The 24,222-nt window shown below is 41.6% G+C and overlaps 1 protein-coding gene and 1 long non-coding RNA gene across 2 annotated transcripts in view; one reads left to right on the forward strand and one right to left on the reverse strand.

Moving 5' to 3' along the window:
* The window catches only part of LOC127525969 (uncharacterized), a 569,224-nt gene that overhangs the window by 384,946 nt on the left and 160,056 nt on the right, over positions 1-24,222 (reverse strand). The window lies entirely within an intron of this gene.
* apmap (adipocyte plasma membrane associated protein) overlaps positions 1-24,222 on the forward strand; it is a 74,837-nt gene that overhangs the window by 42,487 nt on the left and 8,128 nt on the right. Inside the window, exons 7-8 of the mRNA XM_028820205.2 lie at positions 1,274-1,408; positions 7,398-7,590. Of these exons, the coding sequence (XP_028676038.1) occupies positions 1,274-1,408; positions 7,398-7,590 (328 nt within the window). The remainder of the gene's footprint in view (positions 1-1,273; positions 1,409-7,397; positions 7,591-24,222) is intronic.

Raw genomic sequence — 24,222 nt, forward strand, 5'->3', positions numbered from 1 at the left:
CATAAGACAGGGTGCAGTAAGCTGACCTCGGACAATTTCCAGTTTCTTTAGGAACGTGTCTATTTGACACAGGAAAGATGACCTTCCCTTCTTTAGGGTCTATCTGACAAGTAAAAAAAAAATAAAAACAGATGGCCCATTAGTGTAATACAATAAAATGCTTAAGTAAACGATATTATGCTTTTTTTCTATAAATAAGGGGAAGGGGGAGGAAGAAGAAATTATAAAAAGCCAATCGAAAAATGGAACTTTGCTCTTCTGTCTTGCATGTAGACTCCATATATAGTAGAACCTCTGGTCATGAACGTTTCCAAACACATACAAATCGGGTTACGATCAAAAAGTTTGCCAAAATTTTGCATCTGTTTACGACCGTACGCAAACAAAAACACTGGCGGCCAGTTTCCTTAAGCGCGTTCGTATGCGCCAATGATTTCCCATTCTCCGTTTCCCATTTTCTTTTGTTTGCGTATACAGGGCCTAACAAAGCAGCTGATGTTGCAAAAGGAGTTACAATGTTAAGCAAGCAGAAGCCTCAAGTGCTGGAAGTGGTGGAAAAACCGTTGCTAGTGTGGTTGAATGAAAAGCAACTTGCAGGGGATAGCGTAAGTGAGCCAATCACATGCGCGAAAGGCAGGAAGATTCATGACGATTTACTGAAAAAAATCCTTCTTTGAGTGGTGAAGATGAGGAATTTAAAGCCAGTAGAGGGTGGTTTGAAAAGTTTCACAAGAGAAGTTGCATTTAATTTTTTTCCCCTGTGCTTAAAATTCATAAAAAAAAGTTACAGCGAGCGGTTCGTAAGGGTCTAGCGTGAACTCTTACAATGTTAGTTTTCTCTGTTGTTCAAGGTTTTCTCAGTGTTATTCAATGTTTTTACATTTAGTTTACTATTACTCTGTGCATTCTATGGTATAATTAATTATTTTTGTGCTTAAAATAAAATATATATTTACATACAGTTTGTACGGTCTGGAATGGATTAATTGTATTTACATACAATCTTATGGGGAAATTACGTTCGGGTCGTGTCCAGAGTTTTGGAATGAATTACGGTCGTGACCAGAGGTACCACTGTACTCATGTGTGACTGAATAAAAGATCTAATTGATTGAACTACTCCTGTCTTCCTCGGGGGATTTCTTCCACAGAACCTGCCCAATACTGTGCCGTAATTAGTTAGGATTTCAACACTTATTCTTGGTTGTTGTGAAAGTCTGCTGTTTTCTTCATCCTGTGATAATATTACATTATTTCTTGTTTTATTATTTAGGCTCTTGGAGTACCATACTCTGACCAAGGAAGTGACAGTTCTACTTGAAGGACTCAGGTTTCCCAATGGAGTTCAGCTTTCGCCAAGTGAAGACTTTGTTCTTGTGGCAGAAACAACCATGGCAAGAATACAGAGGTAAGCTTTGATTGGCTGTTTTTGGCTTTTTGTTCAATAATTGCTGCACATTTTAAATCCAGCGGGGCTTTAAAGACCTTTGGTAATGAAAGGATTAACAGTTGCATGCAATTAATTAGTAAGGTCACATTACCATGGCTCTCATTCATTAATCTCCTTCCCTCTCATTGGCATTGTGCTGGATGAGAGAAATGACAGATTATTCATATGTAACAACCTTGAAGATAAAAAGAAATGAATAAATGAAATGCTCCACAATGCTTATAACCATCAGCGTCTTTATCACAAATCAATTTAAAATACACTAAGCATTTATCAAGAACACAGTAATTTAGTAGAACCTACTTGTTGTACACTACATAGCACTTTATCATTAACACCATCAGTTCACAACCATCTGTAAAATTATTCATTAGATAGATAGATAGATAGATAGATAGATACTTTGTTAATCCCAAGGGGAAATTCACATACTCCAGCAGCACCTTACTGATACAAAAAACAATATTAAATTAAAGATTGATAGTAATGCAGGTAAAAACAGACAATAACTTTATATAATGTTAACGTTTACTCCCTCGGGTGGAATTGAAGAATCGCATAGTGTGGTGGAGGAACGATCTCCTCAGTCTGTCAGTGGAGCAGGACGGTGACAGCAGTCTGTCGCTGAAGCTCCTCCTCTGTCTAGAGATGACACTGTTTAGTGGATGCAGTGGATTCTCCATAATTGATAGGAGCCTGATTGTCACAAAGTAAAAAATAATTTTTATGTCCTGTAATACAAACATGCTGATTTGGTTTGCAAATACCTTCTTATGTAAAGAGTATTAACATTAAACCTGGCCTTTAAACAATTCTTAAAGTGTTAATCTTGCAGCCCCCTGTCCCCCACTCCGTGTGTCTTTCCCACTTCACACTTAAACTGTTAGTAAATAATAACAAATAAGAAATATTTATCCAAATAAATACTCTTTAAAAGAAAAACATTTGTTTCTAGTTGGTTACAGATCAGGTTGCGGAGCATGCACTGGTACAGCACATTGCTGCACCCACCACACGACGAAACAGCTTGGGATCCTGGTTGGCAACCCCTCCAGGCAGACACACGGTCCAGCCCCACCCTCCAGAAATGACCATCTATCTTCCACAGCCAGGTGTTACATGGATGTCCCCTTGGCCTGGTTGAGCCACTCAGGTCCTTAACAATGAGGGTCCTGCGAGCCGGATCACCCTCGGGGAATCACGCCACATGGCCGTAGTGCCGTAAATGACGCTCCCTCACAATGCAGGTAATGTGCCACATTCGGGATTCCGTGAGTCAAACGAGCAGTACCCAAGGATTGCCCGAAGAGACACAGCACAGGGGGCGGCACGGTGGCGCAGTGGTAGTGCTGCTGCCTCGCAATAAGGAGACCTGGGTTCGCTTCCCAGGTCCTCCCTGCGTGGAGTTTGCATGTTCTCCCCGTGTCTGCGTGGGTTTCCTCCGGGCGCTCCGGTTTCCTCCCACAGTCCAAAGACATGCAGGTTAGGTGGATTGGCGATTCTAAATTGGCCCTAGTGTGTGCTTGGTGTGTGAGTGTGTTTGTGTGTGTACTGCGGTGGGTTGGCACCCTGCCCGGGATTGGTTCCTGCCTTGTGCCCTGTGTTGGCTGGGATTGGCTCCATCAGACCCCCATGACCCTGTGTTCGGATTCAGCGGGTTGGAAAATGGATGGATGGATGGACACAGCACAGGTCACTGGATAGCGTCCATATCTTGCAACCATATAGCAAGATAGGAAGCACCTGGATAATAAAGTCTTGGACCTTTGTCCTTTTGCATAGATATCAGGAGCGCCACACACCCCTTTCCAGTGACCTCATAACCCCTCATGCTCTCCCAATCCGTCTACTGATTTCATAGGAGGAGTCACCAGACACATGAATGTCACCGCCAAGGTAAGTAAACCTCTCAACGATGTCAACACTCTCTCTGTAGACAGGCACACTGCTGATGGCCGTGCCCAAGAGGCTGGTTACCTGAAGAGAAAAATCAGTGAATAAACAAAATGCTCCACACTGCTTACTCCACTCAGGATCTTTATCAGAAATAAAGGGTGGGGAGTTAACAACAGATGCTTCTAAGTGTGCCCCCACACCATTAATCAACCACTCATCAAATCCTGAAGGTGAGACCTTGTGATTAGATAACACCATGTCTTGTCTGGGTGTAGCTGTCCCAGTTTAACATGTCTGCAGTAGAGTTGGTGTTGTTGATTATTCCTTTGGGATAATTAAAGTCTACCAGCCTAACCTAACCTATATTTTGCTCATAAACCTGCTGGTCATGAACCTGCAGACCACACTCCACATGGACAGTGCCTTATGTGACACATAAGCTGACTGCTACCTGATGGGGCGCTCCTAGGCCTGGTAACCTCCACACCTGAGTACTGCACTTCAGCATGGATTAACAGTTCACATGTCCGGAAGGTTGATACTCAATTATTTATTTATTTTTAATTTTATTTATTTTATTGTAATCATTCCATACAGATAGATCAATTTTTACAAAAAAATAGGATTGAAAACAAATAATAATAATAATAATTCATTACATTTATATAGAGCTTTTCTCACTACTCAAAGCGCTCTCCACACAGGGAGGACCCGGGAAGCGAACCCACAATCTTGCACAGTCTCCTTACTGCAAAGCAGCAGCACTACCACTGCGCACCTGTGAGGATCAACCCCCACCCCTGAGAAAGAGAGCATGGCCAATGGACTAAAACTTAAAAATAATAAAAATAAATAAATTGATGAGTTTATTAGGCGGATACAGGTAAATGGAGAAGAAAAAGAAATGGGGAGAGAATCTACTTCCTCAGTGCTATAAGAGCTTACTCTAAAACATTATTGATGAGATCCTGCCAGGTTTTGAAAAAGTTCTGCACGGATCCTCTAAGTGAGAATTTGATTTTTTCCAATTTCAAATAATATAAAACATTGGTTGCCCACTGACTTAAAAGAGGAGAGTTAGGATTCTTCCAGTTTAGCAAAATAAGTCTGTGTGCCAATAGTGTAGTGAAGGCAATCACGGTTTGTTTGTCCTTCTCTACTTTAAGCCCCTCTAGTAGCCCACCAAACACAGGTGTTAGTGGGTTAGGAGGGATTGGGACACCAAGGCTGTCTGAAAGGCACCTAAAATTTCTTGTCCAGAATGATGTTAATTTGGTGCAGGCCCCAAACATGTGACCCAGTGAGGCTGGAGCTTGATTGCAGCGTTCACAGGTTGGATCTTGCCCTGGAAACATTTTGGACAATTTCAAGCGAGACAGATGTGCTCGATATATAATTTCGAGTTGAATAATTGTATGCTTTGCGCATATGGAGCTTGAATGAATTCTCTGCATTGCTACCTTCCACTCCTTTTCTGATATGTTGAGTCAGAGATCCTTTTCCCATTGTCCTCTTGGATCTTTGAAAGGGAGGGAGTGTAACATATTTTTATATATTGCAGAAATGCTGTCTGAGTCCTCGAGGCTGAGCAATATTTTTTCTTTGGTTGTTAAGAGGTTGAGCTCTGAATACAGAGCCTGTCTTTTCCTATGAAGAGCTTCAGTTGGACAGCTGGCATGTTCTTGATCTATTCTAGTAATTTCGCTGGTTAGCTCTGATACCTTCTTGGTTTCTAATTTATTTCTGTGGGAAAGATATGAAATAATCTGTCCTCTTAAGAAGGCCTTTAGAGTTTCCCAGAGTATTCCTGCAGAGACCTCTGAGGATGTATTTGTCTCTAGGAAGAAACTGATGTAAATTCTGTACAGTTCTCATCTGCTAATAGAAGTGGGTTAAGATGCCATCTGTGAGATGAGTATGTGGGGCATAATGATTTCAGCTCCAAGATCAGAGGGGCATGGTCAGAAATAACAGTAGCGTCGTACTCAATTAAATAGAACAATGAGGGTGATCACTGGCATGGTAAAATCCACTAGCCTACATTGAGTGTCTCAGAAGACAAAATGCATTGGGACGAGTATTTAACACAATAATGGATTACGAGTATCAACCACTACACACAGATAACAAGAATTCCAAAAACCAGCAGTCAGGAGTTTTCCCAAAACACCCACCAATATCCAGAAAGTTGATCGAAATGGCAACTAATTTCAATCTTAATCAAAGATGGCAGGATGAAAGGCCCCTCCAGAATGGCACCTAGTAAAACAGAACAAAAATCCAGGTGGCTTTGACCTGCCTCCAGGTCTCTGGTGTACTTTACATTGCATCACAAACAACAGGCGAAATGGGGTACCAGGGCATCAACTCATTGTGACTGAGTAACAATCCATCTACCACATAGCTTTTGAATTCCATATTAAGATGTTTTTGTGGAGACAAGGATGATTTTATTCATGTCACTCCAGAACTAATTGAATGGTTCAGAGCTGTGGATGTATGGCTTTAGCAGATCAAGTGATGGGCTAAAATAATACCTTAAACTTTATACATTGCATTATATACTTTTACACTCACTTTATTGTATGTACGCCCTTGATATTGTATAATGAAATTACATACAATAAATAAATTGTACAAATTCAGATTACAATGGGGCATTGTGGTACTGCTGTCTTAGTATTAAATAATTTAGATTTTAAATAATCCTAGGATAGACTCAGGCCCACCATAATTCTGTAGTGGAATAAGTAGCCATGTAAAATGAATGAGCAAATAATCAACTATTTCAAAAAGCGAGTCACTTCAGCAGCTAGTACTGAGACTATAGGTGTGTGTAAGCAACAGCCCTGTACTTGTGACTGCACCTTGGGACAGTGCGCACTATCATATTGCAATGCTATTTAAAATAAAAACACTGGACAAAAAATGTTTTTTTCTTCTGCTTCAAGCTGAACACAAATATAATTTCAGATTGACTGTATGACATAGGAATTTGAAGAAACATGAAATTAACATTTTTTCAATTTAACGTGTTTAGTCACTTAATGATGCGGACACTGCACAAGTCCAGATGATCTAAAAACGTTTTCTTTGCTGATTTTCATTGTTACTCTGCATTTGATTCTTCTTGTTCCAGTGTCTTAACAATAGTCACCCAACCAGCACTGATGGATTCCACTCACCTTGACAGCACTTTTCCTTCATTTCATTGTCCTGGCAAAACCACAAAAATAGGCAACTGCAATAAAACAGTACGTGATAGGAAAATTTAGTAGTGGCTTTTGTCATTGGCAGGCCAGAATCCATAAGGTACGTCCAAATGAGCTTAGGAAGCGTAATCTTTGTTGTCCAGTGAAACTGACTGTTTGATTCATTGACAACACAATGAACAACATATGACTCTTTTGTCCCCAGCGCACCCCATGTTAGTTCTTCTTTAATGGCATATGTTAAATAAAGGGTGGCACTGTGGTAGTCCTGCTGCTGCCTTGCAGTAAGGAGACCAGGGTTTGCGTCCCGAGTTCTCCCTGCGCAGAATTTGCTTGTTCTCCCTTTGTCTGCGTGGGTTTCCTCCCACAGTCCAAAGACATGGAAGTTAGGTGGATTGGTGATACTAAATTGGCCGTAGTGTGTGATTAGGGTGTGTGTGTCTGTGCGTTTGCCCTGCTATGGACTGGCACCCTGGGTTTGTTCCTGCCTTGTGCCCAATTGTAGCCAAGATAGGCTCCAGCGCCCCCTTCAGCCCAGTTCAGGACAAAGCAGTTTAGAAAATGGCTGACTGATGTTAAATAAAAGAACAGCACTGACAATGTCACAATAATTTGCATGCTCAGGGTCCAATAGGGTGGCTTCCTTTTTCTTGGCAGAGGGCCACATTACTATAAAAATAATTCTGGGATGAGAGAGAATGAACAGAATTCTGAAAATTTCAGAAATATTTTTCCACATTTTTTTTGTGCAAATGTAGAGTCTGTTGCGTTTCATACTTGTCTTAAATTTATGCAAGTGCTTTGTCTAAAGTAATTGCAATTCTTTTGTTTTATTGCAGATATTATGTGTCCGGACTGAATAAAGGCGGCGCTGACTTATTTGTGGAAAATCTTCCTGGTTTTCCAGACAACATTCGTCGTAGCAGTTCAGGAGGATACTGGATTGCAATGTCAGCTGTGCGTCCCAATCCTGGATTTTCCATGCCTGATTTCTTATCAGATAAACCCTGGATTAAAAAGGTCATTTTTAAGGTAAGGAGAATTCTGTTTAGTCCAGTCGTTTATTTTTTATTTTAAATGTTATATTACTTTGTCACCAGATGAGTGTCATGGAGGCCCTGTGGTTAGCAACACTCCCTCAAGGCTGCAGGAGACTCTTTGTATCATGTTGTGTTTACTGACTGTAGGGTTTGCTCCTTTCTGTGTGTCTTTCTTATCCTTTCTCTAGGGACTCCATTTTCCTTCCCACATTTCAAATGTATGTTTAGACTAACTGACCACAGTAATCTGTCCCGCTCTGCATATGTGTGGGAGTGCCACCTTGCTTTGTCAACGACTCGTGTCCCGTCCATACCCCGTTTTGGACTTGTGCCCTGTGCTGCTGGACAGGCCCGTTTCTCAAGTCTCTAAACTCGTATCAAGCACGTTCAACAAATGGATTCAGTGAATTATTGAGAAGCAAATGGTCAGGGACCAGTGCAGTGTTGGTTGTGTTCTTCATTTTAAGTAACCGTTAAATGGTTGATTAATTTTGAATGCCTATTGCTAATTATTATTATCAATTATTACCTAGTACAGGGGTTGGCAACCTTTCAGCCGTGTCGTGCCGAACCTATGTTAAAATGTTATTCCGCGTGTCGACATAATTCTACCAACTTTGTGAAATACAGTCATATGAAAAAGTGTGGGAACCCATCTTAATTCATTGCATTTTTGTTTCTCATTGGCTGAGCTTTCAAAGTAGCAACTTCCATTTAATATCTGACATGCCTTATGGAAACAGTAGTATTTCAGCAGTGACATTAAGTCTATTGGATTAACAGAAAATATGCAATATGCAACATAACAAAATTAGTCAGGTGCATAAATGTGGGCACCCCAACAGAGATATGACATCAATACTTAGTTGAGCCTCCTTTTGCAAATCTAACAGCCTCTAGACCATTGGTGGGCAACCTTTTTTCGCACTAAGGCCACTGACAACTGCTTTAACTCGAACAAGGCCGCACCATTATGAAGTCATTAACAACATATATAGGCATGCTTTTATTAATTATTTATTATTAAACTTTATACTTGCGAAAATCTACAGTTCACGTGCACTCTATCCGCAGTAAATATTGACTTGCTATTGGCATAACTTGCTTTCAGTTTGGCTGTATTTCGTTAGCTTTCATTGACCATTCTGTCAGGTATGAATGTGGAGACCAAACGAATCTTCGTTTACGTTGTTTGTTTCGTTGAACATTTTCGGCTAGTGTGAACAAGCCAAAAGGCCGCAATCACTTGTTTCACTGATACCTTCATGACGGCCACAAAAAAAGACCTCGAAGGCCGCACTTGCCCACCTCTGCTCTAGACGCTGTCCTCCTATAGCCTTTGATGAGTATCTGGATTCTGGGTGGAGGTATTGTTAACCATTCTTCCATACAGAATCTCTCCAGTTCAGTTCAATTTGATGGACACCCTGCTTCAAATCATCCCATAGATATTCAATGATATTCAAGTCAGGGGACTGTGACGGCCATTCCAGAACATTGTACTTCTCCCTCTGCATGAATGGTTTTGATTTGTGTTTTTGGGTCATTGTCTTGTTGGAATATCCAACCCCTGCGTAACTTCAACTTTGTGACTGATGCTTGAACATTATCCTGAAGAATTGGTTGATATTGGGCTGAATTCATCCGACCCTCGACTTTAACAAGGGCCCCAGTCCAATGAACTAGCCACACAGCCCCACAGCATGATGGAACCACCACCAAATGTGACAGTAGGTAGCTGGTGTTTTTCTTGGAATGCGGTGTTCTTCTTCCGCCATGCAAAGCGCTTTTTGTTATGACCAAATAACTCCATTTTTGTCTCATCAGTCCAAAGCACTTTGTTTCAAAATGAATCTGGCTTGTCTAAATGAGCATTGGCATACAACAAGCGACTCTGTTTGTGGCGTGAGTGCAGAAAGGGCTTCTTTCTCATCACCCTGCCATACAGATGTTCTGAATTGTAGAACGATGTCCAGATACACCATCTGCAGCCAGATGTTCTTGCAGGTCTTTGGAGGTGATCTGTGGGTTGTCTGTCACCATTCTCACAATCCTGCTCATATGCTGCTCCTGTATTTTTCTTGGCCTGCCAGACCTGCTGGGTTTAACAGCAACTGTGCCTGTGGCCTTCCATTTCCTGATTCCATTCCTTACAGATGAAACTGACAGTTTAAACCTCTGAGATGGCTTTTTGTAGCCTTCCCCTAAACCAGGAGACTCAACAATCTTTGTTTTCAGATCTTTGGAGAGTTGCTTTGAGGATCCCATGCTGTCACTCTTCAAAGGAGAGTCAAAGGGAAGGAAGCACAACTTGTAATTGACCACCTTAAATACCTTTATATCTCATGAGTGGACACACCTGTCTATGAAGTTCAAGGCTTAACGAGCTCATCCCACCAAGTAACCAGCATTGAGCAGTGACAGGCATTCAAATCAGCACAATGACAAACTGACCCATATTTTTGCACAGCCAGTTTTTCACATTTGATTTAATTTCATACAACTAAATACTGCGTCACTAAAAATTTTTGTTCGGAAAACACCGCAGTACTGAGATGTTCCTAGGAAATGAAAGACATATCACTGTTATCTTTTTTGTTGAAAGTCGAGTTAATTATTATGCAGGCCAAGAGGGGTTCCCAAACTTTTTCATATGACTGTATAGTATCAAAATTGGTCCGGTTACAATGGGCTTCAAAAGAATATACATATGAAGCACATTAAAAACAGATCTTATATTACTGGTCATTCAACATTTTAAAATACATAGGATCATATGTGAAAAGAAAGTTTTGTCAAATTTTAATTTTCAGCACCTTTATTAAAAATTGTATTACAAATTATAAATTAGATTATAAATTATAAATAGTTTTGTCAATACAAAATACATAGTTTGAATAAGAAAAAAATATCCAGAATTCTAAAATGATTAACTATTCTTTATTATTAATCAGAGCTATTAATCAATTAATACGAAGCAATTATATAACTACATTTGGTGGCTTTATTTTTAGTTTCAATTATTTGATTAAAATAAGTAGTTTGTTTCTTAAAGCCAGAAACGGCCCTTTTTATAGCTTTGCTTTTCTCATCAGGGTTTTTAAACGAGGACTAATGTTTAGTTTGATGACGTCTTTGTACACTTGACGTACGACACACGACACTTTCACAGCACAACGCACACATAGCACGGTCCTTTTGTAGTACAAATCCATATTCATTTGAGTCTTAAAAAGAGCGAACATCAAGTTTTTGTCATTTATGAGACATTTTTTGGCAGTATACTACTTAATAATAACAAGAGGTTCGTTGTAATGTACCACGGTCTGCACTGAACACATGGTTTCCCTGTACTGTGAGTCCCATGCGCAAAACATGGGTGGGGGACGCAGAGTGCAAACGCATGCTCTGTAATTAAAATATAATAGCAAGTTTGTTTTAACGTACCACAACCTCCGCTCTACATATGGTTAGGCAGACCACTGTAAAGCAAAGAGCAGTAAATACATCAAATGTTAATAAACCAGTTCCACTCCTCTACATTTGTTCGTTTACCTGACAGTTTTATTCCTAAAGACTTACAGATGACCATACAGCCGTTACTCTGTTTCTGTTAGGGGACTATGACAGTTTAAGCTGCTCACTCAGGGCCAGAGAGGAAGTCAATGATGGATGAGCTTCCTGTGACATTGTGCTTTAGAGTCCGGCACCTGATTGAGAAAAGCAACCCACACTGCTGCAAAAATATCCACGTTATAATCCATGTTAGGCGTTAATCAATGAAGGCTCATTCTCTCTCATTTGCATTTTAAAGCAAACAATCCCCTCTCATCCTCACATCCATTCTGAGACGTCAGCAGTGGGAATCAATCACATGGCAGACCTGTGCTAACCAAATGTCACATGGAATGGAATGGAGTCCATTTATTATCCAAATGCATTTACACGCACTGTGGAATATGATTTAGTGGCTGCTTACATGGACACACTACAGCCCTACATAAACACAACCATAGCAGGATTATTGCAACCGTTAAATAGCAGCAGTTCCTATCACATGATAAACTTGTGTCTATTATTAATGAGGTACACTACTTGGGGAACAAAAATGTTTTTATACCATATAGTTTTAACCTTCAATGCCCTGTAATATCTCCTAGGGGTTAGGTCCTAGAAACTTTGAAATGCATGATGGGACGGATCAGCATTAATCTTGCTTGCATACTTCTTAGACCTGCAATGATACAGATCTTGGAGTCTGGGCAAATTACAGTCAGTTATCTTGTAAGATTGTCGTTGATCCCTCAACAGCCATTACTCCAATCCAGAGAATTACGGATGATGTAAGGATGGACTCAATAATGGCAGCTGAGCCGCACTAACATTTCTTTACCTGTGAAAATTGCAGTCTCTGTTGAGCCTTCTTAATGAGAGAGTTGATGTTATCTCCCTATTTGAGATTCTGAGAAATTATCATACAGAAGATCTTGAATCGGTCAACAGAGGTGACTATTGGACCACAGCTGCTTATGGGAGGCTTGATGAGCACTTCTCCTGAGGCATTGGATCATTTCGGTAGTGTTCTCAGTGGACTGAGACAAGTTTGTTTTGAGCGCACCAGAAAACCTAACCTGCCTTCTGTGAGCAAAGTCTGATTGTTGTCTCAATTTCAAGTGAGCATACATTTCATCAAATGTGCAGTAGAATGAGTTTAGTCAGTTGGAGGTCATCTACAGAGGTTTGCAGCACATACTGATATAGCGCATTGCTGCACCCACCACATGACAAACCAACTGGGGATCCCAGATTAGGACCTGAGTGCCGGCCATGCAACAGGTGACACCTTAGCACCACACAAGTTCAGATGGAATGGAACACTGGGACGTTTTTTTATGGTGGCTGGAGTGCCAATTCTGCTATCAACCCCCAGGTTTTTCCCTGCAGTTTGGCTGGCTGCTGCAGATTAACGTCATACCCAGTGTGAGATGGTAATTCCTGCTTGTGGTGTGTGAAGGCCTGCATACCTCTCCGTACTGCAGGTCGGTCATTACTCGAGAACATCTTTTTAAGTTGATCAGAGTGGATTTGATTTGCAATGCAGATTGCTTTCTCTAGTTTATAAATGGTTGCTTTAAAGAGATTTTTATCCCCACTCTTTAGAACATTAAAACATTGGAAGCATTTTGAAGACAACAGGCCATTCCACCCATCAATGATAGAATACTATTCACCTAATTTCTCCAAAGTAGTCGAGTTGAGTATTGAATATCCCTAAAGTCCTATTCTCTGCCACGTTACTTGGTAATTTGATTCCATGTTTCCGTGGTTCCTCATGTTTCTGCAAAATTTATCCGTAACAAGTTTCCGGCTATACTACTATGTTCTTGTTGAACTCGTGTTAAAGTAATGACCCCGGATCTACTGCACTAATTCCTTTTATAATTTTAAAACCTTCAATCCTATCACCTTCTAAACTCTTGTAAGTTTTCTCCTTTTCTCCGATGGAGCCGCCCAAGTTTAGCTGGGAACCGTGGCTTGTCATTCCTTTATTTAATACGTGTTGTAGAAATACAACTGTCTTCACAGAAAGCAATGTACGACCTCACAGTATCTATGAATTCACAATTGCTGCTTGCTCTTTTAAATACATCATACAGATTTTTCTGTTTGATTTTGCTACCTCGAGTTAAGATTTCTGCTTTTAGACACTTAACTTGCAGACTTATAAAGAGGAAATTCGCTCTTTTTGAGATGTGGGTTCATTTTAACAATTACTGGGGCATATTGTTATGTTCGCAGTGTACCAGGGTTTGTTCCTGCCTTCCACCCTGTGCTAGCTGGGATGGACTGCAGCCCCCCAAATGTGACCCTGATCTGGATTGGGTGGGTTAGAAAATGACATGACATATTTTTATGTTTTAGTGAGGGTTCCTCACCTGGCTTACATTTAAATTTCTCTTTTTTTTTTTTGTTGTCTTTTCCATTCAGTTTTCAGTATTATTCATTGGTTATGGTCATTTCTGTTAATATTGTTCGGTGCATTAATTATTTAGTAGACATATTTAATGTATTATTATATTTGTTATTCTGTGTATTAGTCTGCGTTGTGCTGTGTTCCTTGTACTTTGTGGGTGGATCCCCAAGACACAAGACCACCCTTACCTCACCGCTAAGGGACTGCCCCCCAGCCTTTAAAAGCAGGCCAGGAAAGTGAGTCATTCACTTGTGGTTCATTTAATGCGTTTTTGGAGGGGGGAAGCCACTCTAGGAAGCCCCAGTTTCCTAGGGTCAGCCTACCGTGGGTAAAGACCTGTTTTTTGGGCAGGCCAGTTAGGATTCTCATGTGATTTTTAAAGGCCACACCAGTCTTGCTATAGTGTAGTGAAAAAATTGAGTCACCTATGGTGACATCTTAACACCTTTTGTATCTACAACTTGAATTTGTGCTAATTGATTTGGGGAAGGAAAACAGGAGTACCTGGAGTTGGGATTCCAGTGTAAATCCATGCGGATGTGCTAAAGGCATAAATATCAGTATGGTAACTGATTGATATTGTTCTCCATTATTAAGGTTTAGTCAGGCTCTCCAACTTGCATGGAAAACTCAGAGGTTGGTGGCAGGACTGGCACCTGCTTCACTGAGGTCCCAATCTGGGTGATTTGGTTTGGTGGGTGCGGCAGCGTGCCATAATCAGCGCATGTTCCCAACCACCCCCTTAAATTCTAGCATAATGTTTCGATCCAGATGTCATATGCATGTCTTTTGTACGCTTTTCATTTTCACAAAGACTGCACATACTTTTACAAAAGGCTCTGCAACCATTGGTTCAGGATGGCAATAAAAATATTTAGTACTCCATCTATAATATAAAGGTCCTTATTCTGTTCCTTTATTAACAGCAAGCGTTCTGAGATTTTTCAGGTGAGTACGACCGATGTTATGAGGTATGATTGTTCTACCTCAAAGCACTTTGAGCTACATTGTTTCTATGATAATGTGCTCTATAAATAAATGTTGTTGCTATCTTTATATATATTCTTCATTTGGATCTTGATCTTTGTTTGTCCGCGAATTCCACGCATGTGTAGACCACCTTCCAGTTTAGTACGTTGTTGTTACTCACGGATGTCAACAATGTGCCGGAATAACGAAAGGGGTGGTGGACAGTGTTACGCTGGTTAGAGAATGAGGCCTGGTTAGAGAATGAGATTGCCGAAGATAAAAGGTACGTGCCTACGTAACATATGAATGAAAGAAAGACAGTGGGTAAAATGAATGACAACGTAACAGCACGTTCCGGAAATTATTATTGTTACGTTGTAGCCGGCGAGTGCTGCGCGTCTCACGGTTGTACCCTGGCTTGCTCACGTCAGTGAAGTGATCCCTATTTATGCTTTAAAGAGCCTGGATACCTATGTGTCCCCCTTTTATAACCATTGCTCCGTGTATATTGCCTTACTCTTTGGATTGCCACAAAGCAACCTGTGAGATTGGAGAAAGGTTGAGAAGAGATCGTGAGAGGAAACGACAGCGTCGTGAAAGCGAGATGGACTGTGAACGGAGAGAAGCAGAAATGCTGCTCCACCACCACATAATTACTATTCGGACAGTGATTCCGAGTAGGCCGTTCCTATTGAATCAATGTCCAAGGGTTTTGTTTTGTAATTTTGTTTCCCTTATAAAAAATCATAATGCTGTGCGATGAAGGGCCCAGTTCACGACTGGCAGCCGCGTTTAAACAGGGAGCCCTTCACAGACAACTTTAACACACGCAACGTAGTTGGGCGCACATGGCTAGTACTTATAAATTGTGCTGTATTAACTCAGAAAGAAACAGTCAGGAGATGAGACGTGGTCGAGATTTTCAGGCTGAAGTTGTTGCTAAAAATCTAACCAGTCTGTTGGCATGTTCAAAACGTTAATCAAAAATTCAAGTCCTTAATATCATAAAAGAAATTTGTTACCAGCAAAAAAGTTTTTTTTTCTCTCACAAGAATCACACACCAACGCTGTTCTTCTCCAATCTTGGAGCTGACCTTTGTACCTTTGAACCCTAATGGCACCTACAGTGTGACCCTGGATGCCACTCATACCAACATCATACCAACCCTACAACAGAACTGCTCAAAAATCAGACATCCAAGGTCAAACAAAACGGTGTTTGAAAATAAGGCTAACATTCTTTATCTTCTTCAGGAAAACCTCTAGAAGAAAACAAAGGTCAGAATTTAATTGTTCAAGTAATATATTTTTTTTTATTATACTTTATTAATCCCAAAGTAAATTACTTGGTTTTTTTTCGCATACCCCTTGGGGTCAGAGTGCAGGGTCAGCCATTGTACAGCACCCCTGAAGCAATTGAAGGTTAAGGGTCTTGCTCAAGGGCCCAGCAGAGTAGCATCTCTTTTGGCAGTGACGGGGATTCAAACCGGCAACCTTTGGGATACCAGCGCAGATCCTTAGCCTCAACGCCACCACTCTGCCCTAATAGAATAATAGAACCCCAAACTAGACGTATAAGATGTGTATAACACTTCAAGAATTCTCATACAAATGTAATGAACCACACCAATCGTAACGCATGGTTGACCGGAGAGTCAGCATGTTGCATGTTAATTAGCACATGCAAGTGAGAATTGCACTGCACTCTGTACACAAAGTCCCTTTAAAACTATAAACCTTATCTGTACACAGTCATAAGGATAACATACAGACCACTAGATGGCAGCAATAAACAATAGGAACTTTTTAGGGCTGGATTTTTTTTTCTTTTTGTTTCTTTTCTCCCAAGTTTTAAATATTTTTCCAAAAACTTGCTTATTTTTAAAAACACGAAGCAATGGTTTAACACATCAAATCAACAAAAAAGTTTATTTTTGACAAATGTTACTGTCTTGCGTGTTGTATGAGCCTGCATACTATGTGATTTCATATCACATACATGTTACAAAGCAAAGTCCTGCAAAGTATGATAATACCACAAAGCCCTTTATCTTGTCTATTGTTGTGGGTTTCCACTTTGAACAATGAGAATGCGGTGCAAGCGCACCCCACAATTCAAAAGATTGCTCAGCATACCCGTGTGTTTCGTCCGACAGTAGCTGAAAGGCAGCCTCAGGAAAGAACAGCCTGAAGTAGTCCAGCGACTGGTAATCTGTCATGTCCAACAGCAAGCCATGCCGTCTTGTGAAGTCCAGTACCCAGGTTGGCTCCCATGGATCAATGTCTTGGTATTCCTCCCAGGCGCACCTTGCTGTAGGGGCACTGCCTGCATGAGTGTGCTTAGCTGGCAGTCAGTCAGCTGGGGTGGCATCGGCTAGAGTCTGATCAGCTGATGCCAGTTCCTCACTCTCCTGCTCGATCTCCTGATCACTCTCAACAAAATCAGAGTCCAACTCCGCGATAATGCGCAAAACATCGTCTGTTGAGTATTTTGTTTTCTGCACTTGCTTCACTCCCTCGAGAGATGCCATCTTTCCTTTGTTTACTTTTCATAACTCACACAGATGCAGGGTTTAGATGCCGAGTCAATGAGTCTAACATTCCTCCAAGCAAAGAAGGAATACCTTTAACTAGGGCTGCACGATAACAGAAAAAATGATTATCACGATTATTTTGCTCAAAATTTTTATCACGATTAATAATGACGATTATCCATCCATCCATCCATTTTCCAACCCGCTGAATCCGAACACAGGGTCACGGGGGTCTGCTGGAGCCAATCCCAGCCAACACAGGGCATGAGGCAGGGAACCAATCCTGGGCAGGGTGCCAACCCACCGCAGGACACACACAAACACACCCACACACCAAGCACACACTAGGGCCAATTTAGAATCGCCAATCCACCTAACCTGCATGTCTTTGGACTGTGGGAGGAAACCGGAGCGCCCGGAGGAAACCCACGCAGACACGGGGAGAACATGCAAACTCCACGCAGGGAGGACCCGGGAAGCGAACCCAGGTCCCCAGATCTCCCAACTGCGAGGCAGCAGCGCTACCCACTGCACCACCGTGCCGCCCCCATAATGACGATTATTCCTTTGGTAAATGAAGTCTGTGACCAAAGCAGTGTAGCCTCGGCCAGTTATTCACAGATGCTGCCCTAATCATATTAGCTGCGTTGTCCGTTGTGATGCACACAAGTCTTTCTTCCACCAAGCCCCAAGCGGACATCGCTTCTTTGAGGCCCACTGCAATAAACTCCGCTGTATGGTCTTGTGGGAAAAACGAAGTTTGCAAAAGCTTACTTTTCATCTCAAACTCGCTGTCAATAAAATGAACTGTCAAGCTCAAATACGGTTCCGCAGTTCTGCTTGACCATAAGTCGGTCGTGGCAGCAAAATATTCAAGGCTGAGCCTGAGAATTTCTCTTTCTATTTCTTTTCGGCATTTCGCATACAGCGAGGGCAGCGCAACATTGGAAAAATGGTTGCGTGAGGGAATGCTATATCTTTTATCAAGTGTTGCGATCATTTTTTTAAACCCCTCACTGCTCACGGTGGTTATTGGACACATATCCTTGGCTATATGGTACGTGATCACCTCTGTTATTTCCCGGTGTCTTTGCGAGCTAGGCAGATATGGTATTGCGTTGAACAATGTCCCTGATATTGTTGTCTGTGTTGTGGATGGCTGGTAATTTTTTGTTGTTGCTGTTTGTGCCTTCAGTCGTTGAAATTCTTGATAGTGTACTTTGTGGTGGCTTTTAAGGTGGTTGATGAGGTTTGTTGTGTTACCTTGGGACGTTTGGACGGAACAGGAGCAAAGTTTGCACAAGACTCGTACCTGATCAACATCACATTCCTCGAAATCAAAATAGTTCCAGACAACTGAGTATGACCCCTTTTTAGGAACTAACGATCGCACTTCTGCACCTTCCTCACGTTGCTCCGCCATCATATGTTTATTCTGACTGACTGTTATTGCTGCTATTGACTTCTACTGCTTCAGAAAGCGCTTGCAATCTAGACGCAGTAACGTCATAGTGACGCAGTCCAATCCGTAAACTCAGCCCATAAAAAACAGTTTGGTCTTTATACTGTAAAATCGCGACGATATTTATTAACTGATCGTGGGTCATAAATATCATTATCATGAGAAAAAAAAGATTAATCGTGCAGCCCTACCTTTAACGTAACGGTGAGTTTTGTCGCCGTTTAGAGCTGTTTATCGCCCTATACCCCTGGATGTTGACTTTTGTCGATAGGAGGGGTTGAGGGCGCCCGTCGACAATAAGTCGATATCCGCCCTAAAAGAGTTAAAGGCCCTTCCCAATACCAAGAATTTGATAGAATATATTGAAAAAAATGGTAATGGCTCTCAGTGTAACCTGCAAGAGATTTGAGAAATGTTTGGAGAAAAGTCTTAGTTAGGAAAACTTCAAACCTAAGAGCGTTACACCTGCCTTTGCCTTTACATAATAATTATCATTATGTTGTGAAGAAACGCCTTGATGGACATTTATCATTCATTATTTTTGCTACAGGCAGCACAATGCCACGTCAGTTATACTGTAGGCATATTGGGTACAGAGTACAGTGAAAGTCTCACTTGCATTGGCTAATCGACATACAAGACGTCGCCACTCTCCAGTGTTGTCATTAGTGAGTATGCCCACCTTACTTCAAAACTTTTGTCTTCCTAATCACGGAAGATATTTGCCGGTAACAAACAAACAATAAGTTTACAAGCTAAAGTTAACGCTGCTGTCTCAAACATCCTAGGACTGAGTGCTGTAAGTTCTCTCCTTTTCTGTGTGTGTTTGTTTTCCTGGGTATTGCGGTTTCTTAAAGTGTGGTCTTTCAAACACTTCTGGGCCACATGAGTGAGTCAAGCGGTCTGCCAGACAATAGTCATCGTACCAAGCCAAAGTGACTTTTTAAAATCAGACACGTTAGCGCATTGTATACTGTACTTAGTTAGGTATTTATGTATTGCCGGACCTCTGCACTCCTAAGTAAACTGCATGCTCTTGGGTCTAAAACTCCCTCCATTGAGCAGACTAACACACCTTTTTGCAGATGATGCCAACTTTGACTTAAGTTCCACCATATCCTGCTCTGCTCCTGTTTGCTTAATGCTGTAGTACTCTGTCTGTCTTGGCACTTACTCAGAGTTAGTCTCTTTCAGACTGTAATTTTTGTTACATTTTTAGGAAATCATTCTAGACAATTTGATTTTGTTTTATAGCTAAATGAGCCATTTTGAAATTAAATAAAACTAGGGGGCTTCACCCCTTGCTCTCTTCGCTCGTCAACCCCCTGGCCTGCACTACACACCAGGCACTTTGCGTCTCTGCTGCTCGCGTATGTGGATTTCACTTTCACCAAACAACAAACGGATATGCCTCTTTATTGTGAAGAAACACTATTTTCCCCTGATGGCAACACGAATTACACGATCTACAAGTCTCCGACTTAAAGTTTAAATCCAAAGAATATATTTGATCTTTTTTCGCTGTTCTATTATTTCACCGAGTAATAATTTCCATTTGTTTGCGCTAATGCGATCTTTACTATCATTTTTTTGAGACTTTCGAATTTTAGTACTTTTGATTATCTCCATTAACCTGCTCTGCATGTGTATCGTGCCAACGTTTTAGAACCTCTTTACGACATTCTACTTTGTCATCTACTCTTTGTCTTTTATTTCCGGCCCCGGGTGTGGTTACAGTAAATCTCTTGGTACAAAGTCTCTTCTCACGGGACTTGAAAGTATCTCTCTGAAAAAGTCACATCTCTTCACAGGCTAAAAAGTCTCGTCTCGCCCCTGGTTTTTATTATATAATAGATATTTTAAGCTCTTTTTACCTCACAAAAATAACATTTGAAAACAGTCATCCTTTTATTTGGTCCTTTTTATTGTCAACACCATCACAAAGTTCTTAGAATATGCAGAAGAATCGGTTCTGTCAGTACTGGGACTTAAACAGACAATGTCAGGTTTTACATTTATCAGACATTAGCCAAAGTATCCATAGTTGCAAGCAGATAATAAATGACAATGCGGGGTCCTTTGGAAATGTAACATGGCAAAACACAACCCAGCGAGACATTAGCTGAAAAGAAAATGCTGTACCTGTGGTGTTGAGTAAGACCCTGCTTTAGCTGGTACAGACATTTGTGCATGTGGTCCTTCCATCATCCCCAGTGTTCTTCTTCTGCCTGATGGGAATTGTAGTCCCTGCATTGGTGCTGGTTTTTGGGTTGCCACAAATTTATATCCCCTCTGCCCGAGACCAATAGCAAAACACGTGCACATTTCATGAAAATCAGTTCAACTGATTCTGTGCGATTGGCGAGCAAACAGGCAAACAAATAGCTTGCGATTTTATTTATATAGATTGGGAAACCAACTCTCTGCCAATATGAAATAAATATTCAGATGTAAAGTAATTGAATAATATCACAATATCATCTGAAATGGGTTTCTGTGTAGACTTCAAGGTGCTGCCATTAATTTTAATTCTTTCAATTTGCCTCTTTGAGGGCAGAACATTTTTCCTGAAAAGCACACAAAGCAACATAAATCAACATTAAACCTCTGTTGTTATGTGCTGCTGTTGGTGCATGTTTGGCATCTCTGATGGCAGCGGCTGCGCAGGAGCACCGTGATGGCCAGCAGGAATGCACGGTGGGCCGGCTTCCTGGCTGTCTTCGCACAGCAGATGGGCAGCGGTTCCAGTCGTAGTGTGCCACAATAGGGTTTGTACCTCTTGTCGTCATAAGTGGTGGTCCTCCCAGGCGAATGCTTCTATAAGCGTATCAGCTACACGAACGTGTTGACTTTTGTTTTTGATCTCCATCTCCAGATCACTTGCATCCGACAAGTCAAGAGTCCGATTCGGGCGATAATATGTAAAACATCCATGGAGTATTTTAATTTGCACATGTGCTTTAGTCTCTCGCCAGATGTCGATGCCACTTTAGAGGTTGTTTGCTCTTCGCTACTCATGCCTGTGTAGGGAATCGAGGTTAAATCAACAAAGCTACGTAGCTTTCCTTCTAGCAAAGAGAGTCGAACTAAAATGTAAGGGCGAGTTTTGTCACAGTTTACAGCCAATTACCAACCTCTACCCCTGAATTTCGACAAAAGTTGTCATCAGCCCTGAAAGAGTTAAACAGTACAAAACCATTGTCATTGTAAATATTTAATCTGTCCTTTGTTTGTGCCAAATAACCTTCTTTACACCGCGCTACACATTTCTACAATGAAGGCCACCCATAGCGTGTTGAAGGTAAGAGACAGAGGACAATTGTTAATATACAGTAAGAGATGAAGCACAGGCTGGTTAAGTGTGGAAACGGTGACTCAGAGGCAGGCCTTGAAGCTGCAGTCTGGTGACTTAAAGTCCTGTGCTTGCTTTGTGACAATATAAAGTGTAAAAATCAGCTTTGCCTGAAAGCAGTTGTAGCAGTCACAGATGGTCTAGGCAGTAAAAGCAAAGGCCTGGCCAGGACCGAGTGAATTTGGCAGGAGGCAGGTACATATAGAGGCACTTTCAGTCAGTGCCCAGATTGAGTCAGTGCTGTTCCATCTCTCAGGAAGCTTGCAGAGGGGCGAAGAGCCTGAAACAGCAACTTGTGAATCACCAGCTGTCACAGGGTAGGTTGCCAGAGACATTTTTCCGTTGTCAAGACTGTCTGTCTAACGCACTCCTTCACACACACAATCACACACACACATGCATGTGCACATCCTGTCTGAGCCAGTTTTAGAGATGCAACCATAAGGATATTTCCTAGGGTCTGATAAGAGCAAGACCACAAAGCCTTTCTTATATATTTTAACAAGATTTCTTACAATTTTCCAATTTCTGTTCTTTTGTTAACCGGTTTAACCCAGTTCAGAGATGTAGGGTGTTTTAACTAATCTAGTTAGACAACGACACAAGATACAAGCCCACTTTGTACTGAATACCAGATTGTCACCGTGTCATATTTCAACATTGACATTTTGATTTTCTGAAAGACTGTTTTTTAAAGCTGCTAGCTGATACAGCGGTTAGTCCTGCTGCCTAATGGATCCAAGGTGCATATCCTGTACCTGGTCACTGCTTTTGTGGAGTTCCTGTGTGTGTATTTGTCTTTTTTTGTATAACTCAGGTACACTATATTGCCAAAAGTATTGGGACGCCTGCCTTTACACACACATGAACTTTAATGATGTCCCATTCTTAATACATAGGCTTTAATATGGAGTTGGCCAACTCTTTGCAGCTCTGCGCAAAACATCGTCTGTTGAGTATTCTGTTTTCTGCACTTGCTTCGCTCCCTCGAGAGATGCCATCTTGCCTTTGTTTACGTTTCATAACTCACGCAGATGCAGGGTTTAGATGCTGAGTCAAGGCTTTCCACAAGGTGTATGAGTGTGTTTATGGGAATTTGTGACCAGGACAGCATTGGTGAGGTCAGGCAGTGACGTTGTATGAGAAGGCCTGGCTCGCTCGCAGTCTCTGCTCGAATTCATCCCAAAGGTGTTCTATCGGGTTGAGGTCTTAACTCTGTGCAACCACACCAAACTCACTCATCCATTTCTTTATAGACCTTGCTTTGTGCACTGGTGCAAGCGCAGTCATGTTGGCATCCCCAAACTGTTCCCACAAAGTTGGGAGCATGAAATTGTCCAAAATGGCTTCGTATGCTGAACCATCAAGAGTTCCTTTCACTGGAACTAAGGGACCAAGCCCAACCCCACACCATAATCCCCCCCTCCACCAAAATTTACACTTGGCACAATGCAGTCAGGCAAGTACTGCTCTCCTGGCAACCACCAAACCCAGACTCCTCCATCGGATTGCGTGATTCGTCACATCTACACTGCCCTTGAGTCCAGTGGCGGACCACTGCATCTGACGCTTCACATTGCTCTTGGTGATGTCAGGCTTGGCTGCAGCTGCTCAGCCATGGAGACCGTTTCCTTGAAGCTCTCTCTCTACACTGCACTGTTCTTGAGCTTTTGCAGGTCTGTAGCTATTTGACTCTGCAGAAAGTTGGCGACTTCTGCACACCTCAGCTATGTGCTGTCCCCGCTCTGTGATTTGACGTGGCCTACCACTTTGTGGCTGAGTTGCTGTTGTTGCCAATCACTTCCACTTTGTTATAATACCACTGACAGTTGACTGTGGAATATTTAGCTGCGAGGAAATTTCACAAATGGACTTATTGCACAGGTGGCATCCTATCACGGTACCAGGCTTGAATTCAGAGATCCTGAGAGCGACCCATTCTGTCACAAATGTTTGTAGAAGCCGTCTGCATGCCGAGGTGCTTGATGTTATACACCTGTGGCCATGGAATTGATTGGAACACCTGAATTCAATGATTTTGAGACGGGGTCCCAATACTTTGGGTAATAGAGTGTACTTTGATTTTCCCATCCACATATGCAATGGTATAAATGTGAAGTTAACTGGCCATTTCAAATTGGCCCAGTATAATTATAAGTTGCTGTGAGTGTGAGCCCCACAATGGACTGGTGCCACATCTGGCGATGATTCCTGCCTTGTACCTGTTATTAACGCACAGCAGGTCTTCATAACCCTGAATTAGTGGGTTTGTTCAAGGAACTTTATTTGTTATATTGTCTATTTGAAGACCTAGCATACTAATACAGTAGGTT

The sequence above is a fragment of the Erpetoichthys calabaricus genome, chromosome 15 (assembly GCF_900747795.2).
Source record: "Erpetoichthys calabaricus chromosome 15, fErpCal1.3, whole genome shotgun sequence".
Taxonomy (NCBI): domain Eukaryota; kingdom Metazoa; phylum Chordata; class Cladistia; order Polypteriformes; family Polypteridae; genus Erpetoichthys; species Erpetoichthys calabaricus.